The sequence below is a fragment of the Arvicola amphibius genome, chromosome 14 (assembly GCF_903992535.2).
Source record: "Arvicola amphibius chromosome 14, mArvAmp1.2, whole genome shotgun sequence".
Lineage (NCBI taxonomy): Eukaryota > Metazoa > Chordata > Mammalia > Rodentia > Cricetidae > Arvicola > Arvicola amphibius.
Window position 1 is genome coordinate 7,077,059 of NC_052060.1, and position 17,273 is coordinate 7,094,331.

At 48.6% G+C, this 17,273-nt stretch overlaps 2 protein-coding genes across 8 annotated transcripts; one reads left to right on the forward strand and one right to left on the reverse strand.

Annotated features, from left to right (window-relative positions):
- Window positions 1–455: 455 nt before the first annotated feature.
- Window positions 456–13,375, reverse strand: C14H1orf54 (chromosome 14 C1orf54 homolog). Of its 7 annotated transcripts, none has more exons than XM_038312017.1 (8): window positions 9,808–9,999; window positions 9,348–9,487; window positions 7,624–7,713; window positions 6,164–6,222; window positions 5,479–5,607; window positions 2,250–2,351; window positions 1,319–1,364; window positions 456–884 (listed from the first exon to the last, which is right to left on the reverse strand). In XM_038312017.1, exons 2-6 carry the CDS (start codon window positions 9,466–9,468, stop codon window positions 2,253–2,255), a joined length of 498 nt encoding a protein of 165 aa, XP_038167945.1. In that variant the 5' UTR covers window positions 9,469–9,487; window positions 9,808–9,999; the 3' UTR covers window positions 456–884; window positions 1,319–1,364; window positions 2,250–2,252. The 7 variants fall into 7 exon arrangements, with proteins under 7 accessions (XP_038167945.1, XP_038167944.1, XP_038167947.1 ...); XM_038312014.1 differs by lacking the exon at window positions 456–884 and adding an exon at window positions 13,268–13,375 and having other exon boundaries at window positions 1,281–1,364; window positions 9,808–9,898; XM_038312016.1 differs by lacking the exon at window positions 1,319–1,364 and having other exon boundaries at window positions 9,808–9,998.
- A 173-nt stretch (window positions 13,376–13,548) lies between these two features.
- Aph1a (aph-1 homolog A, gamma-secretase subunit) lies at window positions 13,549–17,074 on the forward strand. The gene is given in 16 exon segments (XM_038311295.1): window positions 13,549–13,863; window positions 14,438–14,486; window positions 14,488–14,533; window positions 14,536–14,576; window positions 14,579–14,610; window position 14,714; window positions 14,771–14,804; window positions 14,807–14,842; window positions 15,061–15,074; window positions 15,076–15,187; window positions 15,335–15,367; window positions 15,370–15,470; window positions 15,825–15,908; window positions 15,910–15,949; window positions 16,285–16,322; window positions 16,324–17,074. Coding segments are annotated over 16 exon segments (801 nt in total). The 5' UTR covers window positions 13,549–13,750; the 3' UTR covers window positions 16,351–17,074.
- The last annotated feature ends 199 nt before the right edge of the window (window positions 17,075–17,273 follow it).

Here is a 17,273-nt window from a genome sequence, read left to right on the forward strand (position 1 = left end):
GTGTGACGCCGGGCATCCGTTCCCGTGTCGGCGGCTCGCCCTCGTGACTCCCCACTCTTTCATCCTCCCCTCCTCGGCTGATAGTTGGGTGCCTCCTGCCCTGCTGGGCGAGGAGGGTGGGGACTGCAGCCGGAAACAGGCGCGTTCTCTCCGGGGCTCCCGCCGAGCGGCTTCTCCAGCCGGTTCTTACATAACCCGCCACGCACGTTACCATCTCAGATGCCAGCCCGCCAAGACTCTGGGGTCAAAGCCGAACTCGTCCCTGACTTTTCTGCCCTGGGCCCTTGGGACCCTTCAACTCAGAATTCTCTGATTCTCAGCACAGGGAACAGAGTAGAGTAGTAGTAGGTCCTTGATCCTCAAGGTTATGGCTTTATCTGGCGCCAGTTTATTTGTTCCTTTGAGAAGACTGGAAAGACGTTGAGGAAGGAAAAGAGCAGGTCCAGAGTCACCCATAGACGCTTACATCCGTTTTATCAAGTCAGAGTTAAAGCAAACAATAAAGAACAAGACCCTGTAATTTGAAGACAACAGAGGGATCGCGAGGGGGCACCCTAGTTCTGACTAGGGTCGGGAGGACAGAGACTTGAAATATTTTTTTAAATGCATATTCTTACTAAAGAAAAAGTTGAACAGGAATATAAGTCGGGGTTTAGAGAATGCATGATTATTTTAAATATATTCGAATACTCTTTACTTATATTTAGCAATGTGGTTATTTTAGAAAAAGAAAAAGTTTCTAAATTAAACCTCAGCACTGTTTCCCCAAAGTTTCAAGACATATCATAAAATATAATTAAGCTGGGTGTGATGTCTTATTCCTGCTGTAATCGTAGCGGTTGGATGCAGGAGATGGGTTCAAGACCAGCCTGAGCCATGGGAGACTGTTAGAAAAAAGAAAGATTAGAAGAAAAAAATTAGAATTACAGGCTCAGAATAAACCTGTTATCTGTGAGTATTCTCTTTTCTACCCCAAACTAGGTTTATTTACGGAGTATGATTCCTTCTAATTAACTGACATCTAATTCAAGGTTTTTTTTGTTTGTTTGTTGTTTTGTTTTGTGTCCCCTCCCCCCAGACAGGGTTTCTCTATGTAGTCCTGGCTGCCCTGGAGGAACTCTCTTTGCAGACCAGGCTGGCTTTGAACTCAGGAGATGTGCCTGCCTCTGCCTCCTGAATTCTAGGCATGCACCACTACACTGGTTTCTTATTCTCTTTCTAATCTGCCCTTCATGCCTCCCCCCCAAGTTTTGGTGTACGTGTTGACTTTAGAACAGTCATTAAGAAGTAGACAAAACTATTTTATTTTTCAACCAACTTCTTGCCAAACTCTTGTCCGAAGAGTCATAGCAGCCTTCTCTCACCTGGAGGGAGGGGAATAAAAATAGAATATAGAATCAGGTGGCTGACTTGATGTTTAAGAGGACACACTTTGTTTTGTTTTGTTTTTCTAGACAGGATTTTTCTGTGTAGCCTTGGCTGTCCTGGAACTTGCTCTGTAAACCAGGCTGGCTTCGGATTCTCAGAGATCTGCCCGCCTCTGCCTCTTGAGTGCTGGGTTTAAAAGCCTGCGCCACCACCCCCCCATTATTGACAATTGGCTGACTAAGTTCAATTCCCAGCACAAATGCCAGGCAGTTCCCAAACCCCAGTAAACTCCCATTCCTGGAACTCTGGGGGCTCTGGCCTCCTAAGCTCCACACTCATGTATACATCCCTCCTCTATACATACACAGGAAAGCAATAGATCCAAGAAACAAGAACATGAGGCCAAGGAAGTCTCCCCTTGCTCCCATTTCTATGCAGACCCCACATATTTCATGTTCTAAGATGGATTCTCCATTCTTTGTTGAGAAAGATGAGTCCCTTTCATGCCTCCTTGCTCCTCCTGGTGAACTTTGCCTCTTGGCTCTACAGGGTTGTAGGACACACCCATTTTGACCTCTGGCACCTGCCATAACTTCAAACCTGGGCAGAATCAGCCCTGATTTTTCCAGGCTTGTTGAGAGCTTGGAAAAAGGCTTCTCCATTCAGCCTGCCTCTCTCCTAGGAGGTCTTGAAAGTCCTCCCAGACCAGAATAAACCAATGGCATCACAAGTCTTTGTTTCAACTCATTCCAAATTTTAAGATTAGATAATTAGATATTTCTAAATGTGATCCTGCTTCTTTCCTTAAGCATAGGAGAACTGAGCAGGTTGGTAAGAATTGCTTCATAGCACCCCACCAAAGCCTGCGGCTGCTCTCTTACCTTCTACATAAAGTGCAGCCCCCCCTGAAGGAGGGTCCATAAGAGAAGACAGGACACAGAGCTCTGCAGACTGGACATGGCATCATTCTGATCTGGAATCTGCTAAAACATCCCCCCACACACAAGAGGTCATTGTCACCCTTCCTAACAATTCCCATTCCCCCTCCAAGGAGATAGCCACCTGCTTACACTAACCCTCTTTTTCCTTACCTCTGATCTCAAAGGAGATTCAGCCCTCCTCCCCATCGCTGTAAAGAGTTCTTCCTACTTAGGAGGCCATGACTCTGAATGACATTCGATGTTTTATCTTTGTGTGCATGACTTTGTGCTAGTCACTGTGGTAGGTGCTTTGGGGGTTATAAACGAGACATTATTACGGTCCTGCGTGTAAGAGGGGCTTACCACCTACAGAGAACCTACTGTGCATTTAAAAACCTGTGGGGGATTTAGTGTCAGGCTTTGCTGTCAGTACTTGCTGCTTCCTCTCATTTGTATTCAACTGCTTGTAGGCTGGTTTTCAGTCCCTTGTGTTGGCCTTGATAGCCATTGGTATTCTGGTTTGTTTTTTGTTTTAATTTCATATTTTTCAGATGGGTCTATATTTCATAATGTTCATCATCACACATACCCCCATAGGGATGAAAACCAGAGTTTTACAAATGCCATACCAGAGTGCTACCGCTGAGCTACACCCCAATCTCTTCTCTCCCTGCTGGCCTCTTTCTTTTATTGTTTTGTTTTTTTCAGACAGGGTCTCTCTACAATCGCTCTAGTTTTACTAGTACTCACTGTGTAGGACAGGCTAGACTCGAACTCAGAGAGCTCTTCCTGCCTCTGCCTCCTGAATGTGGAGACTAAAAGCATGTACATGAGCCTTCCTTAGTTTTGAGATAGGTTTTGGGCTCTCGGTAGCTTTTGACTGATTATATCAAGTTTTCTCTTCTAGTCCCTATAATCCAAAAGAAGAAGAAAAGGTTGGCTGTCTGCCTGCCTCTTCCTTTTGCTTGGTTGATTTCTCTTCCCTCCACTGACTGAGTCACTGGCCTTTCTGTTTTCACAACTGTAACTTTGCCCTTAGGTCTCTACTCCTGATCTAGCTCAGCCGCCTTCAGAACACCCACACAGGACTGTCAAACTTACCACTTCCAACCTAAGCCACAGTGGCCTCCAAGAGTTCCCATCTTGGTCAACCATTTCCCCAAACATGTTTATTAGATCCTATTTCTATTCATATGTACATGTGTGTGTTGGTGTGTGTATGTGTGCATATGTGGAGAGGTCAGAGGACAACGTAAAGTTTGTCCTTTCCTTCCATCACACGGGTCCTGGGGATTGAATTCAGATCATCCTGTGGCAGACATCTGTACCATCTGAGCCATCTCTCTGGTCCTCCCCAAACATCGTTAAAGTCTGCAAGTTATTTTAACTCCCCCCCCCCCGCTTTTTTTTTTAAATAAGATTACGACTGAAGAGAAGCATTTTCTTCTAACTTTATTCTTCTGCTCTCAACTTACATGCCATTTCCCTAGGCCAGCCCTTTATCGGGTGTTTCTGGACAGCATAAACTTTTCCACTATGCATCTTGCATTTAGTCAGATGAAGAGTTTTCCTAAATTTTGATTCCATTGTCTTCACCCTACTTGGAGGGCTTACCAGGCTCCTCATTGTGTATCAACCCAAAGTCCAGCCTGACACTTCAGACCATCTATTTATCCCTAACTTTAAGTATATAATATTACTACACAAATATGATTAGCCTTGTGCAATTTTTTACATTTATTTATTTAGGTAGGAGGGCATGGGATGTTACATGTGTGGAGGTCAAAGGACAACTCTTGGAATCTCTCCTACCCTACCAAGCAGGTCTCAGGGAGCAAACTTGTCCCAGGTCCTCATGCTTCTTAGCAAGTGCCTTTATTTATGAACCATGGCACTGCCAGAAAGAGTTTTTCTAACCCGGGCAGTGGAGGCGCACGCCTTCAATCCGAGCACTCCAGAGGCAGAGGCAGGTGAATCCCTGTGAGTTCGAGGCCAGCCTGGTCTATAAGAGCTAGTTTCAGGACAGCTAGGACTGTCACACAGGGAATCCCTGTCTTGAAAAAAAAGTTTTCTAAGACAAAATCTATTATTTATCTCTTCTGCCCTGGAAACTCGCTCTGTAGACCAAACTGCCCTGGAGCTCACAGAGATCCCCCTGCCTCTGGCTCTGAATGCTGGAATTAAAGCATGTGTCACCATGCCTGGCCATTTCGCCCCCCCCCCCATAGGGTCTTGCTATGTCACTCAGGTTGGTTTTGCTTCCATCCAGTAGCCCCCCCCCCCTACAAATGGCCTGTTTAGAGCTTTTCTCCTCATCACCCCTGTCCTGCAAGGAAGACTCCTGTCCCTGACCCCACATGGCAAAAACTTAATTCTTGAATTTCCTTTGCAGCCCAACCCTTGTCCATATGTTTTGATTCATACTGTCCTGCTCTGTAAACTTTCCTTCTGTCATACCCTCCTCACCAAGCCCAGCTATTCGCTCTGCTTCTCTTCCCTCGGCAGCTTTCTCTCTCCTAATAACTAGTCTTCTTTTTTTTTCTTCCTTTCAGAACACCTAACAAGCAAAAGCTATCTTAGTCTTAAGTTGTATCTAAAACAAAATCTGGACTGGCTCAGCAGGTAAAAGCGTGCCACTCAATCCTGACATACTGACTCCCCAAAGTCGTCCTCCCGGCCTCCACATAGGTGATGTGACCCAAGTGTGATACCTGTTTTGCTGGTTAGTTGACACAACAGAGTCGCCTGGGAAGATGGAACCTCATCTGAGGAGTTGTCCCCATCAGATTGGATTGTGGGAATGTCTTTGGGGGGAAATTTTCCTGATTAATGATTGATATGGAAAGGGCCAGCCCACTGTGGGCCAATGGTATAAAAGAAGCAAGTTGAGCAAGTCATGGAAGCAAGCCAGTAAGCAGTGTGCCTCCGAAGTCCACGCTGCAGCTCCTGGCTTGAGTTCCCTGCCCTGGGTGTGTGACCTGGAGTTGTAATAAACCTTTCCTCCCCAAGTCCCAAGTCAGTGTTCCAGCACAGCACAGGGAAACCAAGTTGGAACACCTACGTGGAAGTAGGAACCATTGGTTTCTCCTCCACCAGAACCCACCCCTCTATTTGTTCAAGGTCATAGGCCTGGGGTCTGTCAGGGTGAGAGAGTCACGCTGCCCTCCTCCTTAATCCCCATTTGACTCACTGGCTCTGTAGTCACTGGCTCCGTCGTCACTGGTCTGGTTGTCACGGGATTCTGAGGGTCCGCGAGTTCTGTGTGGAGACTAATGGTGGTCTCCACTGCCTCTGTGGTCACCTCCTTCTCCAACCCGTTCTGACCTCGGTAGGGTTGGGAAACAGTCATCATCTCTTCCTTCTGTCTAACATCCCCCACAGACGCTCTCTTCCTTCCAGCAAGCCTCCTATCTCACCCCAACCCCACAAGACCAAAACTTAGGTCAGGGATTGTCTGGGTCCAGTGGCAGCATGGGTTATCTATGTATTCCATTCAACAAGTCCCTAGACTGCCCCTCCTTCATGTGTTAGTAAGCCACTAGGTTCTAGCTTCCTTCCAGCCACAGTTAAGCAGCTGTGTGGGACCCACTTCCTAGTTTCTATCTACCAGGTTTTCTTTTCTTACTTGTTTTCTGTTCTTGCTGAATCAGTCTTATTAAACAGTCCTGGCTGGCCTGGAACTTGCTACATAGACCAGGCTGACTTTCAACCCATGGCAATCCTCCTGCCTCTGCCTCCCAAGTGCTGGGATTATAGGAGTGGACAACCATACCCAGCCCTGATGTTCACTCTTGCTAACCAGTTACATATCAGCTCTCCCCAGTTTCTGTTTGACTGTTATTTTCCTGACCCTCTTAGACAGAGAAGTCACTCACCAACCTATCCTCCGACTCAAACATGGAGTAATCGACAGTGAAGTTTGCACTAAAGTCATCTGGAGAAGAGAAAGAAAAAAAAAAACAGAAATAAAAGGGGAAGAAACTGCTCAGAATACTCCACCTTTCCTAAGTTACAAGATGGGTAGGTACTGTCTACTTCTAGTTATTTTTAGTGTTAAGAATCTTTATGAGCCGGGTGGTGGTGGCGCACGCCTTTAATCCCAGCACTTGGGAGGCAGAGGCAGGCGGATCTCTGTGAGTTCGAGGCCAGCCTGGTCTACAAGAGCTAGTTCCAGGACAGGCTCTAAAAAAGCTGCAGAAAAACCCTGTCTCAAAAACCAAAAAAAAGAAAAAAAAAAAAAAAGAATCTTTATGAGCCGGGTGGTGGTGGCGCACGCCTTTAATCCTAGCACTAGGGAGGCAAAGATAGGTGGATCTCTGTGAGTTTGAGGCCAGCCTGGTCTACAAGAGCTAGCTCCAGGGGGCTGGAGAGATGGCTCAGTGGTTAAGAGCATTGCCTGCTCTTCCAAAGGTTCTGAGTTCAATTCCCAGCAACCACATGGTGGCTCACAACCATCTGTAATGAGGTCTGGTGCCCTCTTCTGGCCTGCAGACATACACACAGACAGAATATTGTATACATAATAAATAAAAGTAAATAAAAAAAGAAAAGAAAAAAAAGAGCTAGTTCCAGGACAGGCTCCAAAGCTTCAGAGAAAACCCTGTCTCAAAAAAAAAAAAAAAAAAAGTTTATGAATTGGATCTTGCAAGATGGCTTAGCAGTTAAGAACACAAATTTCTCTTTCAGAGGGCCTGAGTCTAGTTTTGAGAAACCATCCTGAGCAGCTGTCAGTCTCTCCAACTCCAGCTTCAGTGGGATTTCAGAGCACTGATCCCCATGGCAACTTCACTCATGTATGAGCACACACACCCTCCAATATACATAATTTAAACTAATAATGAAAACCAAATTTTTGTTTTGTTTTTTGAGACAGAGTTTCTCTGTTTAACAGCCTTAGCTATCCTGAAACTCACTCTGTAGACCAGGCTGGCCTAGAACTCACAGAGATCCATCTGCCTTTGCTTCCCAAGTGCTGGGATTAAAGGTGCATCACCATGCCTGGCTAAATCTTTTTGTTTGTTTTGTTTTGTTTTTTGAGACAAGGTTTCTCTGTACCTTTGGAGCCTGTCCTGGAACTCACAGAGATTCACCTGTTTCTACTTCTCAAGTGCTGGGATTAAAGGCATGCCCCACCACTGCCCAGCTATAATAATTCTTAATTTAAAAATAAAAATCATGAACTTGAGAAATAGCAAGAATCCTGATAAGTTTTGCTTACAGCCAAAATTTTCTCTGATCCTCTTGTTCTGTTGCAACGTGAAGGGCAATCTTTGAATTAAGTATTCCCCAAATCTCTTCCGACCCCACCCCGAGTCAGAGCCTCTCATATACGCACCGTAATTAGGGGTAGTAATTGTGTAATAATAATATGACACTTGATAGTATTCACCCTCGTCCAGCTCTTCTTCGTCCTCGTATTCCTGTCCTGCAGGGACAAGAGCTACAGGTCAAAAGCTCTTGGAGCTCCTTAGCAACAGCACACGTGGAGTTGATCCCACATCTCCCTGTTCTCCTCCTTCCTTCTGCCTCCTCTCCAGAGGTCTCCTCTCCCTGCCTCTGTACCTCCAAACCCGCCCAGGCGAGGGAGGCCAGCAGTCTGCTTTCAGTGCAGAACTCCCAGGACAGAAAGCAGATCCATTCACATGTGCTAAAACCCCACGGGAGCTATAAACCCTTTGTGAGTGGAAGGCAGAGACCAGAAATTCAGAAAATTGTATAGATTCCACATGCTCCCAAATTTCTTATACATCTTTCACAAAACCACTAACATCTCAGGATTTTAGATTTGGGTTTACTTCTAGCTTCCCTGCTAACTAAGCAGACATTTGAACAGTCTGTTTATTCCCCTCCCCCCACACTTTTTTTTTTTTTTTGAGCCTACATACAGGGCTCCCTACATAGCCTTGGCTGTCCTGAAACTCATTGTATAGTTCAGGTTTGAAATTACAGAGATCTGCCTACTTATGCCTCTGCTTCCTAAATGCTGGGACTAAAGGCGTGCACCACCACGGCTGGCCTCACATCCCTTTCCTTAAAATGAGTCAGCTGAACCAAATGACCCATCATAGCTCCTCTTCCCTTCCCAAACTAAAAATGGTGGTGTTGATAATTGAATCCCGAATTCTGGGCCTTCTGCTAAAACACATCCCCCAACCCCAAACTAGGACACGGGAAAGGAAAACAATGAGACACACCTGGCAGACTGGAGAACAAAGAAGGGAAGGAGCCAAGCGACTCCTGGGACTCTGTCCCTAAAGACAGCAGTTTTCTGCTATCCTAGAGGCCAATCCAGATTTATGTCTTTTTTTTTAAGACAGGGTTCACTGTGTATCCCCAACCAGCCTCGAACTCAGAGAACCTCCTGTCTCCGCCTCTAGAGGGCAGAAATGAAAGAAGTGAGCAACCACACCCAACTTGGGTTTTGTTTTTTGAAATAGGGGTTATTTATTTATTTGAGACAGGGTTTCTCGAGTGTAGCCCTGGTTGTTCTGGAACTTGTTTTGGAGAGAAGGCTGGCCCCAAACTCAGAAATTTGCCTGCCTCTGCCGCCTGAGTGCTGGGACTAAAGGCATGCGCCACCAGGCCTTGCTGGGTGGGAGGTGGGGTCATGTATGGGGCTAGTCAGGAACCCACTGTGTAGTCAAGGTTGGCCTTAAATTTCTGCCCCTTTCCCCAGAGCTGGGGCATGTGTCATGAAGCTTGCTCCCATACCTATGTCTTTGCTAATAGAAGTGGGGTTTTTTGTTTGTTTGTTTGTTTTTTGTCTTCCTTCTACTTTGTAGGAAGGAGTTACTCTGGCCTCACTAGTTTCAGTCCCTGGCTTCCGAGCCCCCACCTCCTTCCTGTCCTTCTCCTCACTCTTCTGTTCAGCGTAACAGAAATCTGAGCTCAGTCTTGCTGAAGGAACTCTCTTTGGGGCTCCATCTGCTACCAGCCTTCTCTTCTTTGACAGGACTTAGCTTTGCTTTTCTGTTGTTTTTTCTGATTCACTTTCCAGGTCTCTACTCTGCCCCCAACCCCGGAGAAAGCACCATCACCCCTGCTGACATGCCCACTTACCTTCTCCTTCTAGCTCTTCTCTCATCCCGTTTATAAGAAAAGGACTGGCAGGCTCGGGCTCAGGAGTGGACTTACCCAGGATAAGTGGCACAGCAAGGGCGGCTAAGAAGAGGACATCCATTCTAGATTCTGCACTATCGCTGTGAAAGTAAAGAGGAAATTGCTCTGTTTCCCACCACACTTACCCCGCCTCTCCACCCCCCTGCCGTGAAGCTGGGAGGGAGCAGTGATTCTTCTCCCAGGGGATAGGAATCCCCGCCTACTTTCTCAGTAGATCTGTTACATGGCTGCTGGACTGAGGGGGCAAACCTCTAAGACTGATGCAAACTTGTTACTCCTGCAGAGTCCCTAGCTCTAGATTAGGTCCACTCGGGACTCCCTCTGCTGGGACCAAAATTTATACTCTGCCCTCCTTCCCAAGGCTCACAGGTGTCCACCCGCCTTGCAGCCCTTAACTCACCTTTGCCTTGCGGAGTTGCTCTTTACTCGTAATCTCTCCTCACAGAACGTTTTCTAGACAGTAAGTAAATCGTGCCTCTTCTCTGTCTTGGCTATCGGGGGATGGAAGTGATGTTTATGAACCATTGTTTGGACTCCCAAATCTCCTTAGCACTGCTGCTGATAAAAATCTCATAGCTGTCAGGTCCAAAGGAAACTCCAATTTCCAGCCTCCAAAAGGCTGATCATATATCCAGAAGTGAGCTAGCTAATCCTGGAGTATTTCTGGAAGTTAGATAAAAGCCAGCATTCCACAGGAACTCGTGGAACTAGTTCCCATCTGACAAATGGAGTCATTTCCCTTCCATCTGGCAGAAGGGACATATGGCTACCGGTGACACCTATCAGCTTACCAAATCCTATGCTGGCCTCCATGGTACCTCAGTATCAGAAGTACCTGTTACACATCTCAGAGTCCATACTAACATCCTAGCCTTTCTCACCTCCTCTCCACTATACGCTCTCCAGTTCATGGGCTCCCCACTCCCACAGCTGCTCGTTCTTTTTATAACTCAACTCTTCTCACTATGTTTGGCTTTTGCTATTCTCATTATTCTTGCTCCATTCTCTACCTCCCACTAGTCTCCCTCATCTTGCAGAGAGCCCTGTTCATGTCCAGTCTACTTTCTCTCTCTTCTCTGAGCTCTTCCAGATGCCTCTGGCTGTTCCTCTTTCCAATTAAAAAACCTTAACCGTACCATGAAATGATCATGCTGGCAGTTTCTGTACTGTTGCATACTCTACGCATAAAAAAGCCAAGGCTAGTTATTTCTCTCCATTTTGTGTTGACTTCATCCCTTTCCCCCAACTTTTTGGACCCAGGATGGAAGAGAGAGGAAGCAAACACCATCCTCCCCTCCGTTTGGCGCCATGCCTGTCTCCCACTTTCAGACACAAGGCAACCTTCCTCATCATTCTGTCTGCTCCTGTATTTCCTATTTTCATTCAGTTCAATTCAGAAGCAGTAGCATATTTATTCGGCACAATGAACTATTAGTCTGTTAGGCAATTGAGACTTCACAGACAAGACAATTAAAAACAAGACAATGGCCGGGCGGTGGTGGCGCACGCCTTTAATCCCAGCACTCGGGAGGCAGAAGCAGGCAGATCTCTGTGAGTTTCGAGACCAGCCTGGTCTACAAGAGCTAGTTCCAGGACAGGCTCCAAAGCTACAGAGAAAACCCTGTCTCGAAAAACCAAAAAAAAAAAAAAAAAAAAAAAAAGGACAATGCCAGGTGTGGTGTCATGGCCCTTTGATACCAGCATTTGGGAGGCAGAGCTCTGTGAGTTCGAGGCCAGCCTGATCTACAGAGTGAGTTCCTGGACAGTCAGGGCTGCATAGAGAGATCCTGTTTCAAGAAACCCAAACCAAACCAAACAAACAAAAGACCATACACACCAAACAACAATAAAATATATAGAGAGAGTAGGAAGAAGATGACATATGACTACAAAAACGTTTCCAAATAAATCATTATTTTCCTTACATTTGGCGTAAATCTGTAAACTTTGTAAACAAGATACAAAGCAAATGCAAAAAGAAAATAAAGTATATTTTAAAATCTCACAAACAGTGGGTGTGGTGATGCACATCTTTAATCTCGCGCTCAGGTGGCGGGGGCTGGTAGATAAGGCCAGCCTGGTCTACAAAGTGACTTCCACCCAAACAAACTCCACATACATAACAAATACTTGCTCAGCCCTCTAAAGTGAGTCCCTGGAGCACGGTGAGTCCCTGGAGCTCTGTGAGTCCCTGGAACACTCTGAGTCCCTGGAGCACTGTGAGTCCCTGGAACTCTGTGAGTCCCTGGAGCATTGTGAGTCCCTGGAGCACGCGAGTCCCTGGAGCTCTGTGAGTCCCTGGAACACTCTGAGTCCCTGGAACTCTGTGAGTCCCTGGAGCATAGTGAGTCCCTGGAGCACGGTGAGTCCCTGGAACTCTGTGAGTCCCTGGAGTACTCTGAGTCCCTGGAGCACGGTGAGTCCCTGGAGCTCTGTGAGTCCCTGGAACTCTGTGAGTCCTGGAGCACGGTGAGTCCCTGGAGCACTCTGAGTCCCTGGAGAACGGTGAGTCCCTGGAACTCTGTGAGTCCCTGGAGCACTCTGAGTCCCTGGAGCTCTGTGAGTCCCTGGAGCTCTGTGAGTCCCTGGAGCACTCTGAGTCCCTGGAGCACAGTGAGTCCCTGGAGCTCTGTGAGTCCCTGGAGCTCTGTGAGTCCCTGGAGCACTCTGAGTCCCTGGAGCACAGTGAGTCCCTGGAGCACGGTGAGTCCCCTGGAGCTCTGTGAGTCCCTGGAGCACTCTGAGTCCCTGGAGCACTGTGAGTCCCTGGAGCTCTGAGAGTCCCTGGAGCTCTGTGAGTCCCTGGAGCACTCTGAGTCCCTGGAGCTCCTTGAGTCCCTGGAGCACTCTGAGTCCCTGGAGCACTGTACAAGTGTCTGTGGAATCACCACTCACAAGACAAGTTTTCCAGGCTGCTCTCTACAGCCAGGCAATGTTCCATTGACAGTTTGCAGAGAGAAAGAAGGGTTATCTTGTCCGTATTTCCCCCTAACTCAGACTGCTGAACTCAGAAGCAGGGCACACTGGCCAGGATGTTCCCATCCTCTTAACTATGTGACAAGATGTGCCTGGTGTCTTTTAACAAAAACATGTTTCTCAGTTTCTTTCTGGAATTTATGGAAAAAAAAAAAGAAGTGTAAAACATCCTCCGTATGAGTGGCATACATGTATTAAATAAAAAAATCACTTCCAGGAAGCCTGGTTTTCTTCAAACAACTTCTGTAGTTTGCTGTTGCTTTGATTACATTCTCAAAAACAATTTTCCAGATCTGATCTTGTCGTAGGATTCTTTTGCTCATGCATCCTCCTAAGGACAAAATCTGTCCTCATACAAATGATGATTCTTTCTAGTATCACCCCCACCCCCCCCAGCTTGAGGAAAAGATACCACTCAAGTTTATTTTTCAGAATATAAATAGAGGAAGTGTGACATCAAGGGAACTAAGCGGCTCAGGGTGGGGGGTGGGGGCTGTCGGCTGTCATTTCCCCTCCGTCTCTGTTCACGGTGCTTTTTGACTCCTGAATTCTTTCTAAACATGTTTTTTTTTAAATATTTCTCTCCTGGCTCCTCTTGCTTCTCTGACTCTGTCGTCACAGAATACAGGTGAAATCTTCATTTGAAACAGATTATACCATATAATTCCCATACGAGGCTGCCCAAAGAGCTCCAATTTCTAAGACCAACTTTGATCTCTTAGTGTGCTTCTCTGGGTCATTTCCTCTAATTCAAATAAGAACAATGCCCATCCCTATCTTCTTACAATCCCCTATCCTGGGCTCTTTTTTTATATTTGTCTCTAGATTCAAACAGGATCTTCCCCGCCAAAGCTCTTCTAGAAATAGGTATGATTGTTATTAACCATTCTCCACAGAGTAATGAAAAGAAGCAGGCACAAGCGAACCCAGGATCCTTGCTCTGATTGGGCCCAGTCCCGACCCACTCTTCTGGAGCCACTCCCAGCACCAAGTGGAGGGCTCAGAGGATAGGCAGACTACAACTCCCAGAAGGCCGTGCTGCCACGACCCCGCCTCTGCAGTTCCTCCCCATAAGTATTCATTGGCCTTCCGGGGGTGGGGATTAGATGGGAGGGTGGCCATGGGGCAAGCGACCAGGGGGTTGTTCCCTCTTCGAGTATCGGCTTCCGTAGACGAGGTCGGGCGGACCTTCGTCCGGGGGTTTCGGTGCCCCCCCCTTCCCCTTCCTCCCGGGGTCCGGGGGTGACATTGCAACCGCGCCCCTCGTGGGGTTGCGTCGCCGCCCCACGCGGGACTCCCCCCCGGCCGCGCTGCTCCCTTATCGCCTCCCTTAGCCGGGGCTCCCTCCCGCCCCCAGCTGCCCAGGCATGGGGGCTGCTGTGTTTTTCGGGTGTACCTTCGTCGCGTTCGGCCAGCTTTTCGCCCTTTTCCTGATCACTGTGGCTGGAGATCCGCTTCGGTTATTCATCCTGGTCGCGGGGTGAGTAGCGAGTGGTGGAGACGGGGCCAAGCGTAGAGAAAATGATGCGGGAAAGAGCTGGAGGAACTGGGGCGAGCATGGGAGCCTGAGTTGGGGGACAGAAGTAGGAAAAGGTTGGACAGGGTCAATCGTGATCCAGGAGATTTTTCCGCAGTCGACTTTCCGCCTTCTAGGGATTTCACAGATTCCTCCTGTAGTCGTCCCGGCAGCGCCAGAGAAGGCCCAAGGCCGAGAGTAGTGAGGGGGCTGTGCTGACCTCGGGCCAGCCAGGACCCAGGAATGGATACCCTGCCCGTCCGCCCGTGCCGCGTACACTTTGACTCTCATCTCACTGATGACTCTAACCAGATTTTCTTCCCCTTCTGCTGCTTGCAGATTCCTACAGATGATTCTGTTGGTGGAGACACTTATCCTACCTGGTCCCTTTCTCCTGACACTTATCCTACCTGGTCCCTTTCTCCCTGACCATCCGGAAGTCTAACTTCCACTTTCATGCTGCAGCCTTGGCCGGTTCCCTCCTTGATTTTCTTGGCTGCCCCTCTACTTACCTCTCATTGTCCTTGTGTTTCCTCAGAGCCTTTTTCTGGCTGGTCTCCCGGCTCTTGGCCTCTGTGGTCTGGTTCAATCTTGGTCCATGTGACAGACCGATCAGATGCCCGGCTCCAGTATGGCTCCTCATTTTTGGTGCTGCTGTTTCTGTCCTTCTACAGGAAGTGTTTTCCGCTTTGCCTACTACAAGCTCCTTAAGTAAGGACTGGGGTGGTCTGGACGGGAGAGGGGACGTGGTGTGCATTGTGGGAAAGGGGCCAGCCCTTGGGTGGTGTGTTGGAATAAGGGGCATTCAAGGGAGGGTCTTGGAGGGAAAAGAACATCCTGCCCTCTCTTATATTCCTCTCTCTTATCCCAGGAAGCAGATGAGGGCTTAGCATCACTGAGTGAGGACGAAGATCACCCATCTCCATCCGTCAGATGGCTTATGGTGAGCCAAGGGGAGAGGGACCAGAGGAGGGAGTTGAACACCCCCTCCTCCCCTTCAGGTATGTGCTAAGTGTTTTCTCTTCATCCTTGACATCCAAGGAGAGGCAGTGTGGAGTCTGAGGGAGAGTAGGTATGGTGGTTCTCACTGGGCACGGGAGAGGTGCTGGCAATAGCGCTGTGGTAGCCTTGGACGTTGATGAGCGCCCTCCCCTCCCCCAGTTTCTGGTCTGTCCCTTCGGTATCATCAGTGGTGGCTTCTCTGTTATCAATATTTTGGCCGATGCCCTTGGGCCAGGTGTGGGTTGGGATCCATGCGACTCCGCCCTATTATACTTCCTGACTTCAGGTAAGGCTCGCTTCTAACCTCACCTTTATGCCCCGGTCCATCCCCAGCCCCGATCTGACCTTCCCTGGGGAGGCCTCCTCTGGCTCAGCATCTCATGAGGCTGGGAGAAGGTCAGGGACGCTCTCCTCCCCATCTCCCTCCTTGCAGCCTTTCTGACAGCAGCCATTATCCTGCTCCATACCTTTGGGGAGTTGTATTCTTTGATGCCTGTTAGAGGAAGGAGACCGGTAACTGGGGCTGTGGGCCTGGTAGTCGGAGTCACCTGCTGACATCAGGACTGTGAGTTGGAGCTAGGGGGCCTGAGTCAGGGAGAAGCATTCAGTGTGAGTGGGCTGGGTTATGTGTTCTCACTTCACTTGGTTAACTTACCTTGGGCGGAGGCAGAAAGGTGAGCCTCTAAGTCCTGTCACCTCAGCATCAGTTAGGCCACCTGCTCTGGGGAGGAGTCTGACATGCTTAGTCAGACCATGCAGATGACCTGAGGTTGACTAGGAGGAGCTGAAACCGTTGAGGAATCTGAAATCAAAAGCTCCCTTAGCTACAGGAATGTCTGGGGGAGGTTCGGTCAGAGGCACAAAATGAATGTTGGGGTTCGGTGCGGGGAGAATCATAATCTCTTTTCTATCCTCGTTCTCAGACATTCCTGAACCCCTGGTATGAGGCCAGCCTGCTGCCCATCTACGCAGTCACTGTTTCCATGGGGCCTCTGGCGTTCATCACACAGCTGGGGGCTCCTCCGAAGTATCCAGCGCAGCCTTTCGTGTAAGGACTGACTACCTGGACTGATCGCCTGACAGCTCCCATCTGCCTGTCCACTGCCCATGACTGAACCAGCCCCAGCCCGGGTCCATTGCCCACATCCTCCGTCTCCGCGCTGAGGTGTCCCGCTACCTTCCGGGTTTGGCGTTGTCCATTTGTGACCTGTAGTCTCTAAGCTTTCTCGAGCAGCCTGGGTGCAGCCCGTTAGGGACTAGTGGGTTGTGGATCTGCATTACTCCCCACCACCTGGGGGAGCCCCTTTCCAGGTCTCCCCATGTGGTCAGTGCTCTGCTCTCACCTCACCCTGCCCATGACTCACCCCGCTTGCCCCTCTGCAGGCCGACGGCAGGAGGACAGTCGGGTGATGGTGTATTCTGGCCCTGCGCATCCCACCCGAGGACTGAGGGAACATGGGGGGGGGACCCCTAGGGCCTGGGGTACCCTCGCCCGATCTCCTCGTCCTGTATTTCTCCTCTCCAGTTCTGGACAGTGCAGGTTGCCAAGAAAAGGGACCTAGGTTACTGTGGCCCTGGTGATGAAGTTACTAGAGGCTCAAGGGAGATGAGTTCAGGTCTCCAGTATCTACTGCCCAGACTGGACATCTTGGTCTTTTTCTCAGGTCTGAAAAGAACCATTTTTGGTATGATAAAGACCCCAGAAATGCCTTTTTTTTTTTTTTTTTTTAAAGTCGGGGGAGTGAGGAGGTCTATTGGGAGCCTCCTAACCTCCTTGGGCTGTATTTTTGCTCCTGAAACTGCTGATCATGGCTCATTTCTATCCCATTTTCCCCTTGGTCCCAGGCCCTGGGGAAAAGGAAGGAAGTGCATGTTTGGGAACTGGTACCACTGGAACTCATGTTTTAACGTCCGTGACCATCAGCACCCCTCCTCTCCCCAAGGTGAAGTGGAGGGTACTGTGGGGCTGGCCTACTCCATGGCAGTGCCCCTGGAGGAGTCAGACTACCGTGGCACGCAGGCCAAGCGGGCAGACATTTTTTAGTTTTTAACTGGGCTGTGGGAGGGCTGGGAGGGTTTCTACCACTGTAACCATTTTCTGCTGAGGTGGGATGTCCCATCCTTTTATCAAGGTGATTGGTGATTTTGACTAATAAAAAGGACTTTATAATTATGGGGAACTTGGCTTTTAAGAGAGGGGATAATGGCTTGAGATTTCCAGCCCTTGTGGCTTTCGCCATCTCCTACCTAGCCTGACAACCAGGGTTCACTGTTGTCAGCTTGGGTGTGAACGTCAGAGGGCATCGGTTGGAACTGAGTGGACTTTTCCACAAGTAGATCGCCCCGTGTCCAGGAATAGGATACAAGGAGTT

Bases quoted from the DNA above. Each gene is read 5' to 3' on its own strand.
- C14H1orf54 (XM_038312017.1), bottom strand. From the start codon at position 9,468: ATGGATGTCCTCTTCTTAGCCGCCCTTGCTGTGCCACTTATCCTGGGT. The intron at 6,223-7,623 runs GTGCGTATATGA...TCTCTTCTCCAG, and splicing joins AATTACTACCCCTAATTACG to ATGACTTTAGTGCAAACTTC. The intron at 2,352-5,478 runs GTGAGTCAAATG...GGGATGTTTTAG, and splicing joins AGCCAGTGACTACAGAGCCA to CAGATTCCAGATCAGAATGA.